A 20,013-nucleotide genomic window follows, 5' to 3' on the forward strand; every position below is an offset into this window, starting at 1 on the left:
TGTTGTATAGCGTTAATATCAGACCTGCAGTATAACTGAGAAGACAGCACCCTCTCCTGTTACAAGAGCTCACAGTACAAGTCAGCGTCTGTGAAGAAACCTTGTTAGACATCAGGACAGTGCTGTTAGAAATACTCAAAAGTCATTCTTGAGTGAAAGTAAAACATACTCTGTTAAAATATGACTTTGGTGTAAGTAAAAGTCACCCATACAAATAGTACTACAGTGAAAGTCTCTGGAGATGTGATATTAAATGTGTTTAAGTATCAAAAGTAAGAGTAAATGTAAGTTGTACAGTTGGCCTACATGTATTTATATGTATACATACAGCGTACTTTTGACACTTACTTATTTGTTCAGATGTTCAGCTTTTTTTCAGATTATGGCAATCAGTGTTTGTTTTTATCTGACTCCCGATAACATGTAAAAGTGCTTTAGTGCAGCATGCAATCTGCAAAGTAACTAGTAACTAAAGTTACCAAATAAATGTAGTTGAGTAAAAGAACAATATTTGCCTCCAAAATGTAGTGGAGTTAAAGTGTAAGGTAGGAGAAATTGGGAAAATCTCAAGAAAAGTATGAATACCTCAGAATTATACTTAAGTACAGTACTTAGTTAACTACTAAATGTACTTAGTTAAATTCCATGACATGATTTTTAATGTTTTACACAAATGCCTCGTTACATTGCACATTTGAGAGACATCCATCCATTAAAACTCTGTGCAGCTTTATCTTGATGACAAATTATGATAAACCCCCCCCCCCCGATCTAGTTTCTTTCTTGTTAAAGAAAGCACTCAAATAAGATCAATCTTGTTTGTTTTCCCTGCTGGGAGCAGAGCTAAACAGTGACAATGGGGGCAGCAAAGGCTGAGTTTCACATGATGCAAAAGCTCAGGAATGCATTCCCAGGAGTGTAACCAGCCAGCCCCTCTGCTCCACAAAGACAGAGGACTCACAGACATCTGGGGAGGCCTTGGAAAAGCCCCCAGAGTTATCATGTAGATGTCTAAGGCTCATCTGTCTGCAAGTTCTGGTCCCGTTGACCTAGGCTGACACAGACTGAAGAGACAGAGAATTAAAGAAACAGGTGTTCGGCACTACAACACGCAGCGGGTCAATAGCTCACCACCAGAGTGTGTGCAGGAATGTGCCAGACGGCTGAGCTTGTGTAGAGGCTTCCACAGTGCAAGGAAGTACTTATACAGGGGACATGTTATTATTAGAGCTTGATATTTGATGTTCAGAAGTCCTTCAATAAAGAAAACTAATACACAACTCAGCTCAGTTTGTCTTGGCTTTATTTGTTTAATTCTGTAATTCACCATCTGAAATCTCAGCAATGTCATTAAGCTTATGTACGCAATAGGTGCATTTCCATCAGAAATCAAAGTATGGCACCTGCACAACAACCCAAATGGACAAGATTAAAATTCAGCCTGAAATGATCTCCTAGTGGTTAAATACAATTAATGGAATGTATGCACTGTGGGAATTTATTATATAATTTGTCAAGATTTTAGATAAATAAATCCATACAGATTCCGTAGAAAGTCATAACTTTTCTTCATAAAAATACTGATTGTCTGGATGAGTACAATATTAGCTGGGGGAGGAAAAGAGAAGGGCACTAAATTGTAGCTACACATCCAATTTCACAATAAGATGAATAGCACCCTCTACTGGACACTTGTTTGCTGTTTCACAACAATAGTGTGAAATGATCCAGATCAGACAAAAACAAAACTGAATGCCTGTAAACGATGTATCATGACATTTAGGATTCAGAATAAGTTTTATTCCTAAAAATGTTCTGTAAAAATACATATTTTTTAGTTACTTTCCAATTTGTAGGAACCGCAATTATCACCGAGGCTTGACATGATCTGACTGTATGTGTTGATAAAGATAAAGCAACATGTGCTTAATAATTTAGTACGTACAGTAAGTTAATTGACCTATAAAATCAATTGTCCATGCCTAAAGTCTTTGGGGTTGAAGAAGATGTTTTTTTGAAAAATGACCCTTTAAATCTCACCTACTCGTGAGATTTTTGAAAAGAAAATCATTTTCATAATTTCAGAATCAGAATCTAAGACATGAGACAAAATAGTGTAGAAGCTGACATTGCTGCTTGAAAATATGTTAACATTCTGAACATTTCAGAAGTCAGTGAGCCACATGACATGGAAGCTATTGAGAAAAATAATCATAATTTCTGCATATTAATATTCATATTAAATAGATGAAGCACTAAAATGCAATAACAATAGGTGTCTTACTCGTCCAGTTTACTGATACAATCTGCAGCTGGTTTAGAGTCACTGGGTCACATGACATGAAAGATATTCTAAAAAACAGCAGTTATTTTGTATTAATATATTCATGCTAAGTAATTTAATAACGGTCCCTAAATCAGTCTCCAGTGATTCAGCGCGAGGCTCTGAGAGTGAGCTGACCGTCCTCCTGCTGCTCACACTGGGAGAACCTCAGTAAAGTCTCAGCTGGACCCGAGTAGATATCCACAGAATATCCAAACTGAAACTAACTTCACCCCGGTTCGATGAGTCGCCTGTTGCAGCCTTTGAATAGGATGACGAGGATTTCAATCACTCAACTTCAACGGTGACTTGTAGAAATTATACAAATAGCAGTAATGACAATAATAATCGATTTCAAGATAACTTGGGGTGTGGTGCTTTCACTGTGTGCAACTTAAATTCCCCATTCGCTCGTGATATTAAACAGACAAAAATCACGTCATCATCGAAATCAAATGATTTTGGCAGGCCAGGGTTGCCAGATACTGCAACAAATATAGGGACACAATCTTACTTGTTTCCTTTACTGTAAAATCGGGAGATTAACAGGAGAAATTACTGACCGGGAGCATCGAGGGAGATACGGTTAAAAATCGGGAGTCTCCCGCGTGAATCGGGAGAGTTGGCAACTATGCACAAAGCCTTCATTTAGGATGGGGAAGATTGGTTTAATGACAAAATATATGAATGCTTCTAAAATAATGATAACTTGCCTATTAGATTCAGTGTAATGCGAGGAACTCTGCAGACGAAGCTGTTAATGTGAACAAACCCAGGTTTAAGAGTTAAAGGCCTGCAGTGAATCACTCTAAAATATATGACTTACACGCATACCAAACCAGCGCACAATGCCTGTACTTCTATAATCATTCCTGGCCTCATTAACATCTTTTAACGTGTTCTTGAATCACTGACCTTTTTGTTTATCTGTGTCTATGGATACCTTCATGGTATGTGTTTATTGGACTGCTGGGCAACCATGACACCCATTCAAAACCCACTTTCTTCCTTTTACTTGCAAGTGGTGGAGACTGGCAGAAGAAGTATGAATGCACTTTGAAGAGGAACTATGAGGATTCAGTTTCAGGGAAGAAATGCAAACTCAGAATTTTAATATTTAATATATTAATGGGGTAATGATACAAACTCTGAATGAACAAGCTCGTTCTCTGAGGAAAATAGGGTCCCCAGAACAGTGTTTGGAACTAAAAATGTGGCAGGGTCTGCCACATAAAAACAAAGTAATTGTGTTGTCCTTCCACTATCTAGTTTGAGAAAATAAATTTTATTAGAAGAGAAAGATCTTCATTGATTGTTTTTTATGCCTAGATAAGCTCAATAAACCAACTTATTTTGTTTGTAATGGCTAAATAAACTGAGTTAACAAACTGACCTTAAAGGACAACACGATTTTATACTGTTTTATTTTGTTTATATTTGGCGGACCCTGCCACCTTTCTGGCTTCAAACAGTGTTCTGGGAACCTTGTTTTCCTCTGAGAACAGCTTGTTTATTTAGTTATGGAAAATGTCAGTATTTGTGAACTTATATCATTGAGTCATTATTATTGTTGATATTAAAATTCTGAGTTTGAATTTCCTCTCCAAAACGTCACAGAGCCCTTTTAAGGTCAGTTTGTTAATTCAGTGTATTCTGTCATGCAAATACTTTATCTAGTTTGTTTGGGGATGAAAAAAACAATCAGTCAATGAAAAACTCTCTCTTCTGGTTAAAATGTCTTCCACAAAAACCACATAGTGCACCTTCTTTCCTCAAAATCATAAAGTTGTACCCATCTGGACCAGTTACCTGGTGAAGTTTAATACTTAAAGGGTAGATCCACTCAAAACACAAATCACAGAACCTGCATTATACTGTGGGCTGAAACTTTGAAGCATGTTGGAGTTTTGGCCACAAGGCAAATGTTGATATCACACAGTGTCCTCCATCAGCTGCTATGACATCACCTATTGGGATGTGGCCAAGAGGTTCTGCTTGATTGTTTCAACCCATGTTTCAACCACAAAAATAGCCCACACGCCTTAAACATGTTACACATAATTATTATCGCCTTGAGTAAAACAAGCATTTATTTTCTTAGAAGAAGCATTAAAGAGATTAAAAAAAAAACAAACAAACTACTATGTAGCTACTTTACTGCGCATCGGACGAGCGGACTTGAGTCCAGGGTGTCGGCGCGACGTCACAGTCAATAAATCTAACGCACCCTTGGCTACTTGGAGGGAGGGCGGTGCTAGCGGTGCCCAAGAAGCAGGGCCTTGCCTTTGTGGTTGTAGAAAGAGAAGATGGCTCCCGTTCTGGAGAAACAGCTCCCGGGCGCAGCCGGGGCAGGCGACAACAACAACGAAGACGAAGAAGGACAAAACCTCTGGCAAGTGCTGCTGCTCTTTTAAACGACTCCATGTCTCTCGTGGCCCTTCTTGGAAAATAACAGCCGTAGTGGTTCTTGCTTTGTCACTGCCGGTCGCTCAGAATGATTCACCGGCCCGACTAGCAGTAACACTAGCTAGCGGTAACTGAAGCTGGGCGGTCAGTGTGCTAGCTAACGTTACTTGTGTTAGCTGATCGGCTAACGTCAGTTATGCTAAATGGACTCACGTCTCTGCTGATTAATTAAGCATTAGCACGTTTTATTAATACAAGGGGGATTTGTTGAATGATCAGTCAAGTTTGAGACAGCCATTCATACTGTCAGGGGCTTTAGCTGTTAGCTGACGTTAAGACAACACCTATAAACCAACTAGCTCCTTTTATGCAGGATACAACAAGCTAACAGGAACGAAAGCCTTAACAAGCAAATACCGTAACCGACTGAAAGATTGTAGGAAAATCATATAGGTTTATTTAGAGCTTATCATTGGGAATCGCACATTTTATGAGGCTTCAATTTATGGATTCATGTCCATTGCTAGCTACTTATTTCTAGCTTACCGGTCAGTGCAGATGACTTATCATTTCCTGTTTTTTTTTGTTTTTTTTCCGTGTTGTCGTGGACACATCACTGGTCATATAGTAACAGTGGCGTAGTCTCCTCTATCATCATGAGTTTAGTAATATTAGCAGACCATTTACTGTTTTGGAAGCAGATTCTGTTTTCCAGGTGGGTAACGTTAGCTGTCAATGTGCCACTTGACTGTGTGTCTGTTTTCCTCAAAATGTGTATTGTTGTTTCTTGTAGGACCTCGATACTGAGTGAAGTTTCAACTAGATCGAGTTCAAAGTTGCCATCAGGAAAAAACATCCTGGTATTTGGTAAGTGTGTGAAAGTCTCCCTTCTGCAGTGTTTGCAGTTTATTTGTGATGGTCAACCCTGAGGGAAGTGAAGGGCCCGCAAACTGCAAAAACCAAACTGAACTCACAAAGGTGGTTCATTTCACTTTAAAACCTTTCTGTATCTTTAAACGGCCCTGTTTCTTCCCACACTCTTGTAAGGAAGACATAATAGACATGAAAGCCTACTTGGGTGCGGTAGTATTTATGTGGGTTGGCCCTTCAGAAAATGGGAGAAATACTGCTGTTGAACAGAGAAATGTGTTTTAAAGATCGGCAGCCTCTGACAGGCATGCATTATTGCATTGGAGATAGAAAGATTGAAGAATAAAATGAATGCTACTTATGATAACGAATAATGTCAAATGTAAGCTGATGAATAAACTGTCTTGCAGGTGAGGATGGATCAGGAAAAACGTCACTTGTGGCCAAACTTCAAGGAGCTGATCACAACAAGAAAGGGAGGGGACTGGAATATCTGTACTTGAATGTCCATGATGAGGACAGAGATGGTTAGTTTGCCAGCTGTAACTTTCCGTGCTTGTTTTAGAGCAGTAGCTTTTAAGAAATAAACAACAATTGTGTTGCTTATATTTCTATGTCTTATCACATTTTGTTTGTTTCTTTGCAGACCTTACTCGCTGCAATGTGTGGATCCTGGATGGAGACCTATACCACAAAGGCCTGCTTAAGTTTGCTGTTTCAGCGCAGTCACTGCCTGACTGTTTAGCTGTGTTTGTTGCGGATATGTCACGGCCCTGGACCATTATGGAGTCGCTGCAGAAGTGGGCGAGCGTACTGCGTGACCATGTGGACAAGCTCAAGCTCCAACCTGAGGACATGAGAGAAATGGAGCAGAAGAGTAAGTAATGTTTGAGTTTATCTATTCATAGGTTACTCGCATTGTGGATGGAGCGAAATGAAACCTCCAGTTAAGTAAATATTCAATGAGGTATGTGTTCCAATTTAAAAGCACAAGGCCAGAAGATTTACCCCTTAGCAATTTCTGTAAAACTTTTTTTTTTCCCCCCCACTGGACCCAGCTCCAAACTGCGTTTTTTAAAAGTCTGGTTTAGAGCTGAAATTTTCTCAAATTTTGTTCTACTGTTCAATATTATCCCTAAATCAGAACGTGTAAATTTTTATTACGTAGCTGGCCTGTTCCCTCGTTGAGCATTGGGTCAATGTAAAGATGACCCTAAAAGGATTAAAGGAGTGGTCGGTGTGCGTTAAAATGCTATGGATTTGTTAAAGTAGAGCATTGGTTAAGATTGATATGACTCAGGAGAGGACTATAAGAAAAAAGCACTCATAGAAGGAGCCTGAAGCATCCCAGTGTGGAAGCAATGGTAGCCTTATATAATAAGAGCAAGACTCCTCGCTGACTGGCTGCTGGGAACAAGGAGAGATTGGTCCCTGGCTGCATAGCATGGAAGGCAAGCGCTGTGTAACATTACACATTGTCACGGATGTTTCTAGGTCATCATCAGAGAGGCCCATGATCCTCAGCTGCATGATCTTGCTGGAGGCGAGTTCTGCAGATCAATGAATGTAATGCACTCAGATGTTCTCCTGTTAATTTTAGATCAGGTCATCTCTCGCTTATGAACAGTTTAAACAGTTCTTTTGTTTTTGTAGAGATCCTTGCTTTCGGACAACTTGGTTCAGCTGGCAGGGTTTTACAGAAGCTTCCTCTATGCCTTGAAATTTGCTTGCTGCCTTTGCAGGTCTGAAATGATTTATTGCAAAAAGTCAAATAGTTTAATCAGTGCAGATGAATATGACAGAACAGGTTTAAAAGTGCTTTGACATACAGCATGGTAATACAGTGACAAGTACTAACAAGTAGTCTAATGATCTGCTGGCAAACATGTGAAAAAGAAAAGGGAAGTGGTAGCCAAGCGATGACTGAAGCACATTGTTAAATACAAACACATTAAGTGGGTGAAATGACTTTTAATTGGTCCACATTTTCAGTTTGTTTTACTGGCTTATTTCATTTCAAGCCGCTGTAACAGTTAAGTGTAGGTGATTTTAATACAATGCAGTAGAAAGGAAATACTGCCTGGAAGTTAAACGTAATAGCTTGTGTTCACCAAACGTAGGCTTGCAGCTACATTACACCTAAAGTGCACTTGTAGTGTTTTTCTGTGCACTTGAGGAGTCCTCTCAGTTTGGTCAGTTGTTTTGGCTTAGCCTTAAATCTGTTTGTCAGATTTACAGGTCCTCCTGCTTAACATTTTGGCCCCGCCCTCTGACATGGTCAGATTTCCCGTTTAGCTGAGCCATGTCATCCAGATAAATCATCTTCTACTCTGTCTGTGGTGATGTCAGTAGCAGATTGGTAAGACCTGGTCAGATTATTTGTGGATATGAGTGTGTGAGTGAGGGAGACAGGCTGACAGACAGACTGGAAGTTTGTGTATGTGTGTCAGTGGCTGTTGTCCAGCGAGTCTTGCAGACGTCTTGCATCATTGTTCCCTCCCCTCCCGGCAGCAGCGCCAGGGAAAGGAAGGGGACGTAAACTGAGTGGGTCTGAATGCAGTCAGTGGGCCGGACGTTCTGACTCCTGTTGTGCTGTAACTGAAGAAGGCTGGCTGCTGGAGTCTTCTCAAGTCAAATTACAGGATGAGCCTATTGCTGCTGGGACCACACGTTGAAATTGGAAATATTTAACTCTTAGTCTTCTGTGGTACTGATGACACAAGGGTTCTTTTTCTTTTAGCTACAGTATCTGACTAGTGTCTAGGCAGATATGTCAGGTATTTTGTTCTGACTCTAGGTCTGTTAGGAAAAAGGTTTGGCAGCTGTAAAACACGTTAAGTAGTGAACGGTTTGCAGGGTTCGTACGGGTGCTTGAAATCCTTGAAAGTGCTTGAATTTCAATGTTGTGTTTTCAAGGTCTGAAAAGTACTTGGATTTTAGTTTAAGTGCTTGAAAGTGCGTGACATTATAACTCTGTCTTCCACAAAATTGGGATCAGACTGGATAATTAATTTCTGAAGTTTTTGCTATTATGAAACATAATTTTAGATGTTTACAGCATAATACAATGTACATAATTGTGATAAGAAAAAATCATGAGTATATATATTCCTGTAGATATGTATTTTACCCCAGCAAAAAGGTGCTGGAAAATCTTGAAAATGACCCTTAAAAGTGCTTGAAAAGTGCTTGAATTTGACCTTGAAAAATGTGTACAAACCCTGGGTTTGAGACTGATTCAAAAGTTGATGGCCATTAAACCCAAATTTTCTTATGTGGCCAGTAAAGACAGCTTTTAATCGTACAAAAACAATTATGCAATGAGGATCTTAATGATTAAAGTGAAATTTTGCAGATTTTTAGCCAGTATTGTATCATTACAATACTGGTATTATGTGCAAGTGAACAATGTTTGACTTCTCTCCACCTTACTTGCAACCAACCAGAGCTCCCCACTCATGTATTAGTCATCAGATGAGTTTTTGCTGGGACTAGAGCTGTTGTCTCAGCTACAGATTGTACTTCTGCATTTTTTGAATGTTTTGAATGTTCACTTCCACAGTATAGCATTGTTTTTCCAAAGATGACAGGAGAATCATAGTGAACCATTAACGCCCACTGAAACCCCTTACCCTAACCGTTACCTTCTTGGTTTGACATCAAGAACATGATTACTACAATTGAATGAACAAATATGACTTCCATCCTTGGGGAGAAAAGTTTGGATCAAGAGAGGGGCGACCCTGCAATGCCCTTTTCTCACCTAAAATGAAGCAGAAAATGTTTTGATGTGCTGTTGTATTAGCTGTAATACTATAAAGTTTGTGAGCAGGCAGCTGCCTTTTTTTGCTGTAACAAAGACAAACCAAACTAAAGCTAAGTATCAAACAACTTGCAGTACATCACCGACCAGCTTATAGTTGTGTAGTTCAGAGCAGTGAATTCTTTTTTTTATATAGAGGTTTTCTTCCCTCTACTGAATACCAGAGCCCTTTTTCTGTTTTCGCTTGTCCTGTTGCACCAATTCTGGAAATATTTTCTACTATCTTTCTACTGCATAGGTGGTGAAATATTTCCCGAATGAAGGTCTAAGTTTCGAGACTTAAAGTACAGTACATTTGATTTAATGAAGGCTGAGCTGTCCTTGATTATGTGTGCCAGTGCATTCTGACCTCACCTTTGTTTGTGGAACAGATATACAGGTCTTAGTGGGGCAAAGTCTGCCTGTCTTCACTTTCTATTTTAAAGGGATACTCCACCCAAGATCTCTCTTTATTGAATCACATACCCACTGTAGGTTTGATAACTGCGCAATAAATATGGTCTCTTGCCTGTTACTCATTTATTAGATCGCCTAGTTGTGTGCCATCTCAAGCCCCAATAGGCCTCCTGTGTAGCTTTTAAGACGCTGCACTAAAAAGAATTAGATGAAAGTCTGACTATCTTCTTGAAGTCATTCAATTTTTTGCAAAATTAGGTTCAGATGTCCTCTGTCTATAAACCTCAGCTGGGGAGGAAGTACCAACTAGTTTTATGATTCTTCCTTTTGGGTGTTGTAACATCATCATGTTAAATACCTGCCTTAAGCTCTAATATACATACGCCAACCTTTTTGTGCATATGCACTGGATTTGTGTAATCCTGTGTCCAAGAAGGGTTCCCTTTTAGATTGCTTAGAACACATGTTCTCGCCCCATACACTAAATCCCGTGTTTAAAACTAAAGGAGGCTCAAAACAGCGAGTCAGTCTGGCTTTGTGGGCTGTCCCCAACTGCATTCCCGAAGCCCCTGAGGAAGTAGGCCAAAGCTTCCTGCATATAACCCTCCCAACCACCACCACCTCTTCCTCACACCACAGCCCTGTAAATGTCTTGACAACTGGGGAAGCAAAATAGTAAAGTGAAGGATGCCATTTTTATATCTTTTTCTCTCTTTCACCCAAGGCTTATTATGTCAATGTGTCATCACCAATGATGCTACACTATATATCAGTAATGACTGCTTAATGTGTATTTAAGTTCAGATTTTTTTCCAACAGGTATTTGGCAGAAGTGTGCATATGTTTATATGCCGCTAAAGTCTACTCTTAAGTACCCCATGATCTAATTTCAGCAGCATAGTTTGAGGCTGAGCACAACATTTTACACTGCACTGTAAAACCAGGTTTATAATTCCGCATCAGGGTGTTGCAGAGGTTACGAGTGGTTTAGTTCCCTTGCTTAATATGTTTCTACTGCCAACACATTTTTTTTTCTTTTTTTGTTAGCCATGTCAACAACTTTTTGCACATAACTTGGTGTGAAAACTACTTGGGAGAGAGCCATTTTTATTGGGTAAGAGGAAGGTCTACAAAAGCATTGCTTTACATTGATTTTCTTTTATTTATTTATACCCACTGGTACATGATGAGATCTCCTTTCATTTGGCATTTTCTTATAAAAGGGCTAATGTTCTTTTTAATGATTTATTGTGAACCAGGAAGCCAGTATGATAGAAAACAAGGTAAACGAGTGTGTGAGACCAAACATCATCATTAACAAATGAAGGCAGATAAAGACAGTGCAAACATAACTAATCTTAATTTTTATTGGGCTTATCTGGAGTTTTATGTTTTGTTTACTAATGTTTTTAATCTCTGACTCCCTTTGTCTTTCCACTAGTGGTGAAAGCATTTCAGGAGTATGCAGAGCCAGAGGATGCCACCCCAGCCTCCCCACAGAGACGGGCCCCGACAGCAGGGGAAGACGAGGCCGTTGTGCTACCACTTGGGGAAAACACACTCACACACAACCTGGGCATTCCAGTGCTAATAGTTTGCACAAAGGTAAATACTTTCTTCAGCCCCAAGACCGTTAGCACAGAAAGCTTCCTTTGACACCTTGACAGAAGCCCTCACTGCTTGTTTCCTCTGATGGGTTCTTGAATTGTCACCATGTGAGGCACAGACTTTATGTAGAGTCAGTCCAAACCAATAAGCATTGTGCATTAGCAGCAGTTTTATGTTGTGCTTATATAAGACAGCTTCCTCTAATGAAAAGCGGCCATTATACTTGCTTGTTAACCCTCCAGGCAAAGGCTAGCACTGGAAAACACAGTGCAGTCATCAGCAGAGTTTCACATGCTAGCTGTGACCAAAAAATGGTGAATGTGCCTTTTTTATGTGAGGTGCTTTTGTTTAGCCCTTCTCAGGGGGAAAAAGTTCTCATCTTGGCAGAGGGAGACATTCTTTAAGACCATTATTTGCTATATAGCTTCATCTTGTCTATAGATGCTTATAATAAAGAATTCTTTATACTTTCGATTGTAAAACTCTGCTTTTAGTCTTCTTCTAACCTTGTCCCTTCTGTCATGACTAATCATGGAAGAGTAGAGAAAGTAGAGGTCATCATCTTGGGATTCATGCAAGGTTGTAGCAGAGGCTCAGCAGGCAGCACACCAAAAATCTCCTCCCAGAGCCTTCCAAGGGCAAGTTTGCCACCATGTCCTCAGGGCACATAGTGTTTTGAAGGTGTCCTTCCCTCTAATCCTCACCAACTCCTACCTCAGTCATTTGCTGTCACTGATCTGTGTACATTTCTGTGCTGTGAATAACTTCTTAGGACAATTATATTTTACTAGGCACTTATAAGAGAGGGGAAAAAAGCAACACTTGGATGGATGTGAATTTATGTGAGTCAAAACTGTCTCTCCCAGTTAGGCTAAAATTGTAATTGCAATGTAACCATGTCCGTATGTTTGAATTCCAGCATTTTATTGTCTGTGCAGTTTAAATATTTATCTTCTACTTTCAATCCCTAATTCTTCAGTGCGATGCAGTCAGCGTACTAGAGAAAGAGCACGACTACAGAGAGGAGCACTTTGATTTCATCCAGTCCCACATCAGGCGATTTTCCTTACAGTGTATCCTTTTATTTGATTGCTATTCATTGTAATTAAACACTGACTGTTTGACTGTATAGGCCATACATCAGGGTTTTCTATATGGTCTTTAATATTATGTTGAATAAAATCACCTTACCTACTATTTATGTCACAACCCGATGGCTTGCTGCCTTAACTGAATTTAACAGATGGAGCTGGCCTGATCTATACTTCAGTCAAAGAGGAGAAGAACATGGACCTGCTTTACAAATATATAGTACATAAGATGTATGACTTCCAGTTCACCACACCTGCCTTAGTGGTGGAGAAGGATGCAGTGTTCATGTAAGTGAGGCTTCAGATGGTTTTATACCAAAACCCAATTCTTATTTTTATTCCGAGTAAAAAACTTTAAGTAATTAACCGTAACAGAATTTATGTCAATTCACCCAGTGTAGTTAAACGGTCTCCCCCCCCTTTCTTTCAGTCCATCTGGATGGGATAATGAGAAGAAAATTGGGATTTTGCATGAAAACTTCACAACAGTCAGACCCGAAGATCCATTTGAAGATTTTATCACAAAGCCTCCAGTACGAAAGGTATGGCAATGCGTGACAACTCAACCTAAGGGGTGGCATTACAGTCCAGAACTGCCAATTGAATAACCACATGCCTTCTCCTGGACTATTCTTCACAGCTGGTTCATGACAAAGAGATATGTGCAGAGGATGAGCAGGTTTTCCTGATGAAGCAACAGGTATGCATCAGTCTTTCTTGCATATTTCATGATTTATGTCACCAGCTACTGACATTGACGGTGTGTCGGAAAATTCTGCATTGATTTCAAATGCAAGTTGCTAAAATGTCTTCCTCTGATCAAAGTAGATAACGTGGACTGATGTTTTGTTAAAGGTATGAGTGTTTGTGGTAGCAAAAAATGGCTAAAATTTAGTGAACAACTTGAGGTCAGATTGTGGTGATCCTGAACTGGCTTTCACTATAAAATACATTTGCATACTTGACTCATGTGCTGGTAAACATCTGAAACTTCCACATGGCAAGCAACATCATATTCACTTCCTATTTTTTGGACAAAAAAGACCAGAAAGGCAAGCTAAAAAAAACATTCAACCGAGGCTTCAGCTTTGCAGGTTAGAGAAGTGTTCAGTGTAAGTTGAGGTTTCTTTCTGCACTGACTGTCCTTCTAATCGTTGAAATCTAAATCAAAGTTGGTACAGGAGGTGATTGAAACTTACCTTGCATACACTGTGGAGGCTTTCAAAATGATACAAGTTTTAAAAATATGTATGTTTGACATTAGTTTAGTGAAAGTCAACCATTTCTGTTAACAACATCCATTTTGACTCCGTGCTTCCCTTTCGTATGCATAAGAACATGTTGCTGATACCATAAACCTACGAGTTAAGACATTCACTTTCAAAAATGTTTTTACTCTTCAGTCAATGTTAGCGAAGCAGCCCGCCACGCCAACAAGAGGAGCAACAGTAAGTGTCTTGACACAACTCAAATGATAAACCATAGAAATGGATTTTACTTTTTCTGTGCATGTCCGGTTTTGTCACTGTTGTATTGGCTTGGTTTGTGACCACAGTGTTGTTTTGGTCTCTTTGTCGCAGGAGTCTCCAGGACGGACAGCCTCAGGGTCTCCACGGCCCGCAGGTCGTGCCGGCCAACCCACTGTGACCAGTGGCTCACCAATGGCTGCTGTCAAAAAGCCTGACCCTAACATGAAAGGTTAGAGCTTTTTTAAAACTAATTACTTTTCCTGCCTGATTTTTATGGTTCACACTGTGTACTCTTCCACATTGTTTTAATTTAATTCACGATTCTCTTTATGTTTGAACCCCTGCAAAAAAACTGCTTTGATCAAAGTCCTTTCCATTCCCCCTTTGATCCTTTGGCTGTAATGAGAATAGCTTTTTACTTAAGTGCAGCAATATTGCCCCCAAGAGGTAACAACGAAAATAATCCACATAACAATAGATTCCTGCGCCTTTTCCCAAGCTGGCCACCCTTAAGGAGAAATAATGATTTTGTCTACATCATTAAGTACAGTGGGGGGCCGAGTGCATTCCAGCCAAACACAACAGAAGGCTGGGTTGAACAAGATTTAATAGAGGCCAGTTCAGCTTTGCCTATTGTGGTTACAAATTCAAACATTGTTAATAAAAGCTTTTTCTATTCTGTGTGCAATTCTCAAAAAGGAAAGTTATGTGTTTATAGCAGCTGGATACACACTCTTCAACTGTACGACCACATTTCTTTCTGATGAAAGGATGCTTTGTGGACAATTTCCTTGTCCAACTCAAGGATCCTCAGATAAGAGGTGTCATATGCTGTACAGATTGTAAAGCCCTCTGAGAAAAACATTTGGTTTCAGGGTGGTGCGAATGCCAGAGTGCAATACACCGCCCTTCACGGGTTAAAGAGCTTGATCCTGAACTTTAAAAGATAAAGAAATTGCCTTTTTTGATTAAACATGCCAGGATATGTTTTTTGAATGAAGTAACTGAAGCTATCCCAGGCTGTTGATAATTAAACTACTTGCTACCTTCTCAACACCAAAAAAAAAAAATGATGACAACAACATGCTGGTTATTATTAAGTGTGGTGAAGTCTCAGTAATGCAGAAGTGATTTTAAGTTCCATGTTTTTCCTGCAGCGGGGGCTGCCAATGAGGGAGTGCTGGCTAACTTCTTCAACAGCCTGTTGAGTAAAAAGACTGGCGCCCCGGGGAGCCCAGGAAGTGGAGCAGTTGGAGCTGGAGTGCAAGGGTCTGCCAAGAAAACAGGTACAACCTCTTCAAGTTCTCTTTATCTCTCTCTATTTTCAAACCTTCTTCCTTACAGGTTAGCAGAACAGCTCTCAAGCATTATTGTTGACTTGTAGCATCCTGTGTCTTGAGATCCATCTCGGAGCACAGACTGCATGTACACTTAAGTGAAGACAAGGGGAGTTAGAAACAGTTGTGGACCATTTTGCTGTCTGGAGTTTTATCTCTGCAGCCTGAGAGAGAAGGTTAAAACAGGAGAAAAAGAAAGGTTGTCTTCTTTGACTGAACTTCTGAGACCTGAAGGAACTTGTCACAGGCCTGTATGCACCAAACTTTCAATCATAAGTGCCCTCATGAAACTAATGCCACTCACTCCATGTCATATCGCACTGCTCAACTAATTATTTACCTATAATTTTACTTCAGTAACCTGTGCTGATTTGCATGTCACCAGTTCTTATTTTCAGCTCCAGCACGTTTTTTTGGTTATATTTTCAATAATATAACAAAGTCAAATACTGTTTGTGAAATGGCTGAATGTACCCAGTGAAATGTTGAGGGGAAACCTCTCATAACTCATCTCTCTGTCCGGGACCACTGACATTTATGTTTTGTTCCAGCGCTGAACAGAGTTAACATCTTTGTGAGACTGAGCTGAAAGGATAATGCATGAGTATATGTCCCTTTGTCTGATGATTAGTTTTGCATGTGTGTGTTAACTGTGGCAGCGAGCCGCCGATTCCCAGCATGCGACCGCAACACTATCCAACCCCCATCCATCCGCTTGCTGGCCATAGAAAAAATGTTATTTATGAGTACACACAGACGCTACAGGAGATTACTTTGGACTTTGTCTCCTGTCTTTTCCAAGGGCAGAAGCCGGGTTTGACTGATGTCCAGGCCGAGTTGGACAGGATGACTCGCAAACAAGACTCCATGGTTTCAGCTAACAACATACCACCGCCAACAGAGAACGAAGCGTGAAAGCAACAAAAACAGCTGCATCGTCCACTGCAAAGATTACATGTACATGCGAGCATAAAAAGAAATTGACCAAATTCCCAATGTCTATATCAGCCAGCACACACAGAGGTTGCACGAGAATGAGTTCAGATGCTATCAGATATTTTGGTCTGGTGAGATGGGAAAAGGGAGAGGATGAAGGTGTTTATGAGATGATAAGTGCTGAAGGCCTGGCTGTATTTCTGTCCTCTCTTCCACTGTAAATGTAACTTTGTGAAGGGTGTCAGTTTATGGAAATATGTGCACACTCCCTGGCAGCCTGATGTGCTGGGCTGCAGGCCCTCTGGTTTCTGGGGTATAACACCCTGCTGGTGGGTTTTAAAGAGTGGAAAATTTACTGCTCCTGTGGCCTCTGGTTCAGCTTATCTCATGGAAGGAATTTGGTTTTGATTGGAAAGGTATTTAAACTTATATTCATTGAGAGAAGTAATTAAATACTTGCAAACATATGTAGTATGTAAAAAAAAAAAACAAACAAACAAAAAAAAAGATGTTGGATGTGATACTGATGTATTTATACAAAGTTCCTCCTTTTTATTTTATTTTGTGCACCATTTATTGGTTTAAGCAAAACTCATCTGTATCACATAACATGTTAAAATGCCACTGACGTCATGACACTAATATGACAAGTCCAGATAGCTGATAGCATATCATATCATTCGCTCTAATCATTTCGAAGGATTATGTAAATATAAATACAAAAAAAATCTATTCAGGTTAACTTTGATTTTGTATAAAATGCAATTCTGTCCAAATTCTGAAAATAGTGTCTTTGATTAAATGAGACTGGTTGAGATTTGACAGGCATAGAGGTTGCAACATAATCGCTTCTTTAGCTACAGGTGTGTATATTCGGGGAGGGGGTTGGGCAGCATCTTTCCTACTATAACTCCTAAGTGCCTCGCACAGTTAGCTGTTTGTGTCATAGTAGAGGTGCTTGTCTACGTAAGAGGAAATGCACTGTAGCACCATCGGTTAAAAGGTTTTTGTCCATTTCTTGTCATCCAAATAATTTATTTTGTTTTACATTTTTGTTGATGTACAACAAGCCTGTGGTCTCTGTTATTTTTCAGAAATAAGATTTCTGTGGCCTAGCTGATGGTGTTCAATAGAGCAATAGATTGAATACCTTCATACAAACTGTAAAGGCTTCTCATATTAAGAAGGAACCACATGATGGAAGTTTGGGTCCATCAGACGAACACTCACTGTGGTCGAAACCACTCGCTCTGCAGCCAAAATACACTCGCAATGATTTGTTGTGGTTTGAACAAGATGAGATGTTTTATCCTTCAGTGTTCGACAGCACTCTGTCCCTCTGGTTTCACGTGTTTTATTCTCGCTGTACTTCGCATGTCAGTTAAAACATTCCCAGTTTCTACATGAAGTAGCTGTAGGAACCACATCCCTGTAGGAAACCTGGTTGTCCAGTCGGGTTATTTTTATTTCGCTCTCTCTCAGTGCCCATTTGAAACTACAACCTTTGCCTTCAATGTACAGCTAACAGTTTGTCACACTGGGCGCCCTGCCTTCACAGGAATGCTCCTAATTAATTGTGTGTCCTTAAGGGGTTGCTTAATTGTGTTATGTAATTTCTTTCTCTTTTTTTTTGCATACTGTACCATATCAAATACTATTTATGGTTTCATGACACCAATCTAATCAAAATTAAATGTACATTATTCTTAAAACTGTATGCAAGGCCCTACTTAATCCTATGGATAGTGTATGTGAGTAGCTTTCACAGAATTAATGGCAGGTGTTAAGAGAGCAGCTATTTGCTATTGAAATAATGGCAAAAAAGGACAACTGGAGTGAATTGGAACATGGAACCAAAGATGCATGTTAGTCAATATTTTCTGCTTTTATATTTTGTAATCATCCATAAGATTAACCAGTGGCCATTTTTATTTTGTCCTACTCTTGCATGGAGCCCCTGCATTCCAAACTTCAGACCTGCCTATGAAGTCTTGTTTTTTGAATAACACCCTATACAAAATGCTAGAAATGCCTTGCTCCACTCAACCATATCAAGAAACGCATTCAAGAGTTAAAGGAGAAAAAACTGTGTACCTAAAGATTATGGTAAATCCTCTAAATTTGGTCTTCAATTAGGGTTTAACTTCATTTAAAGAAAACATTTGCTCTGTAAGGGAATTAACCACGTGACCATACTGGCGTACAGTCTACTTTATGCATGATTTGATTTGTTGTCAAAATGATGCTCCACATCTGTTTTTGGACTTACTTTTGATCAACACCAAGCTCTTATTGTTTTTCTTTTTCTTTTTTTTCTTTAATTTTTTTCCCCTCTTGTTTTATGACGGGGTGGAACGTGCCCCTGAGAGTCTGTTGCCGAAGTGGATGAAGCACAATGTGAGAACAGCCAGGAGCCGCACCTCCACATGTTGAAATAAGCACTTTTCCTCGGACACTTGTATCAATTCCCTGTTGGTACAGTTAATGATACAGAATGCATATTTTTCTTTTTTTTTTGCCTTTCTGCCTTTTTATTAGAACATTTAGTAAATTAATCCTAGAAGTTATCCCACACATTGAAACTTCATTATTTATCTGCATTCGCTGCGGAAGTAAAGGAAGGTGCTCGTGGTGGTTAACTATGGAATGGGCCCTTTCTGTTGGTGATGTACATTTGTAAATCATCATCATTACACCTTTTTGCTTAGAGATGTTTTTAGGACATCTCAAAGTAAATCAACCAAATACATTTCCATTTCTTTTACAGGTCTGTCCTGTTTTGCCCACAAAACATAACCTCGTTTGTGTTTACATCCTACTTAGGCCTGTTTCCTTTTTGTTGACAAATATGATTTTGTCCCAGACATTTTCTGTTTTCAAAAGAATTGTAAAATGTCACCCTAACCTGATTGATCACACTGATATTTCCACATAAAAACATGGCCACACTTTAAAATTTGGCATTTAACTGATGGGAATGAAGTGCTCTCATGTTACTTGCTTTCAAAGTTGCACTTGCTCTTTGTAAAGATAGGTTGTCGCTCCCAAGATTGAATAATGAACAGATGTTGTACCTTTTGTATTCAAGCATCAGTTGAAAGTGACTGTCTCGTCACATCCTAACTGAATTGCCTTCGACCACTATCAACAGTCTACGTCTATATATGAGACTTTGAGCTTCTGCTTCCAGTCCTTTTGTATTCAGGATATCAAGACATTGTAAGCACATGGCTGGCTGCATTTTTGTGTCCTGAATGAATTCAGAAGTTTGATTGTATGACTTTTAACACAATTCTGTAGCCTCTAAGCTGCCATGTGGACTCTTAGCTTCTTACGCCGACAAAAATAAGGAAAATGTTTATCAGACCCCTGGCTTCAATAAAACCAAGAATCCAAACTTTGTTCGACGTTTCACATTTTTGTGTCTGTGTATGCAAGTGTTTGATTAATCGTGTTTTCGACAAAATACTGAACGTTGTGAGAACGGAACATTTCACAACATTAATTTATCCACAAGAACGCCACATGGAAGCACATAGCAATATGAAATAGTGTTATTGAGTTACTAACACTGGTGCTGATTGCTCAATTAAAAATGGAAATGTAAGCACTCAATGACACTGTTAGTAAAACACTGAAAGATTGCAAGTATAGGCAGAGATTAAAAGATTTTAATGTTGACCCCCTTTGCTTTTTATACACAAAATATGTCTCAAATTACACATTTTATTATCTAAGGCATTGCTGAGGAAAT

At 39.5% G+C, this 20,013-nt stretch overlaps 1 protein-coding gene across 3 annotated transcripts; it reads left to right on the forward strand.

Annotated features, from left to right (window-relative positions):
• The first annotated feature begins 4,511 nt into the window (after nt 1-4,511).
• dync1li2 (dynein, cytoplasmic 1, light intermediate chain 2) lies at nt 4,512-19,661 on the forward strand. 3 transcript variants are annotated; one of them, XM_030413555.1, is made up of 13 exons: nt 4,512-4,715; nt 5,523-5,596; nt 6,010-6,126; nt 6,246-6,476; nt 11,260-11,423; nt 12,406-12,499; nt 12,670-12,805; nt 12,948-13,059; nt 13,158-13,217; nt 13,921-13,965; nt 14,098-14,215; nt 15,144-15,272; nt 16,126-19,661. In XM_030413555.1, the coding sequence occupies exons 1-13, from the start codon at nt 4,630-4,632 to the stop codon at nt 16,236-16,238; spliced, it is 1,479 nt and encodes a 492-aa protein (XP_030269415.1). In that variant the 5' UTR covers nt 4,512-4,629; the 3' UTR covers nt 16,239-19,661. The 3 variants fall into 3 exon arrangements, with proteins under 3 accessions (XP_030269415.1, XP_030269417.1, XP_030269416.1); XM_030413557.1 differs by having other exon boundaries at nt 16,131-19,661; XM_030413556.1 differs by lacking the exon at nt 4,512-4,715 and adding an exon at nt 5,322-5,444.
• Nucleotides 19,662-20,013: the final 352 nt, after the last annotated feature.

This window comes from Sparus aurata, chromosome 4 (assembly GCF_900880675.1).
Source record: "Sparus aurata chromosome 4, fSpaAur1.1, whole genome shotgun sequence".
Lineage (NCBI taxonomy): Eukaryota > Metazoa > Chordata > Actinopteri > Spariformes > Sparidae > Sparus > Sparus aurata.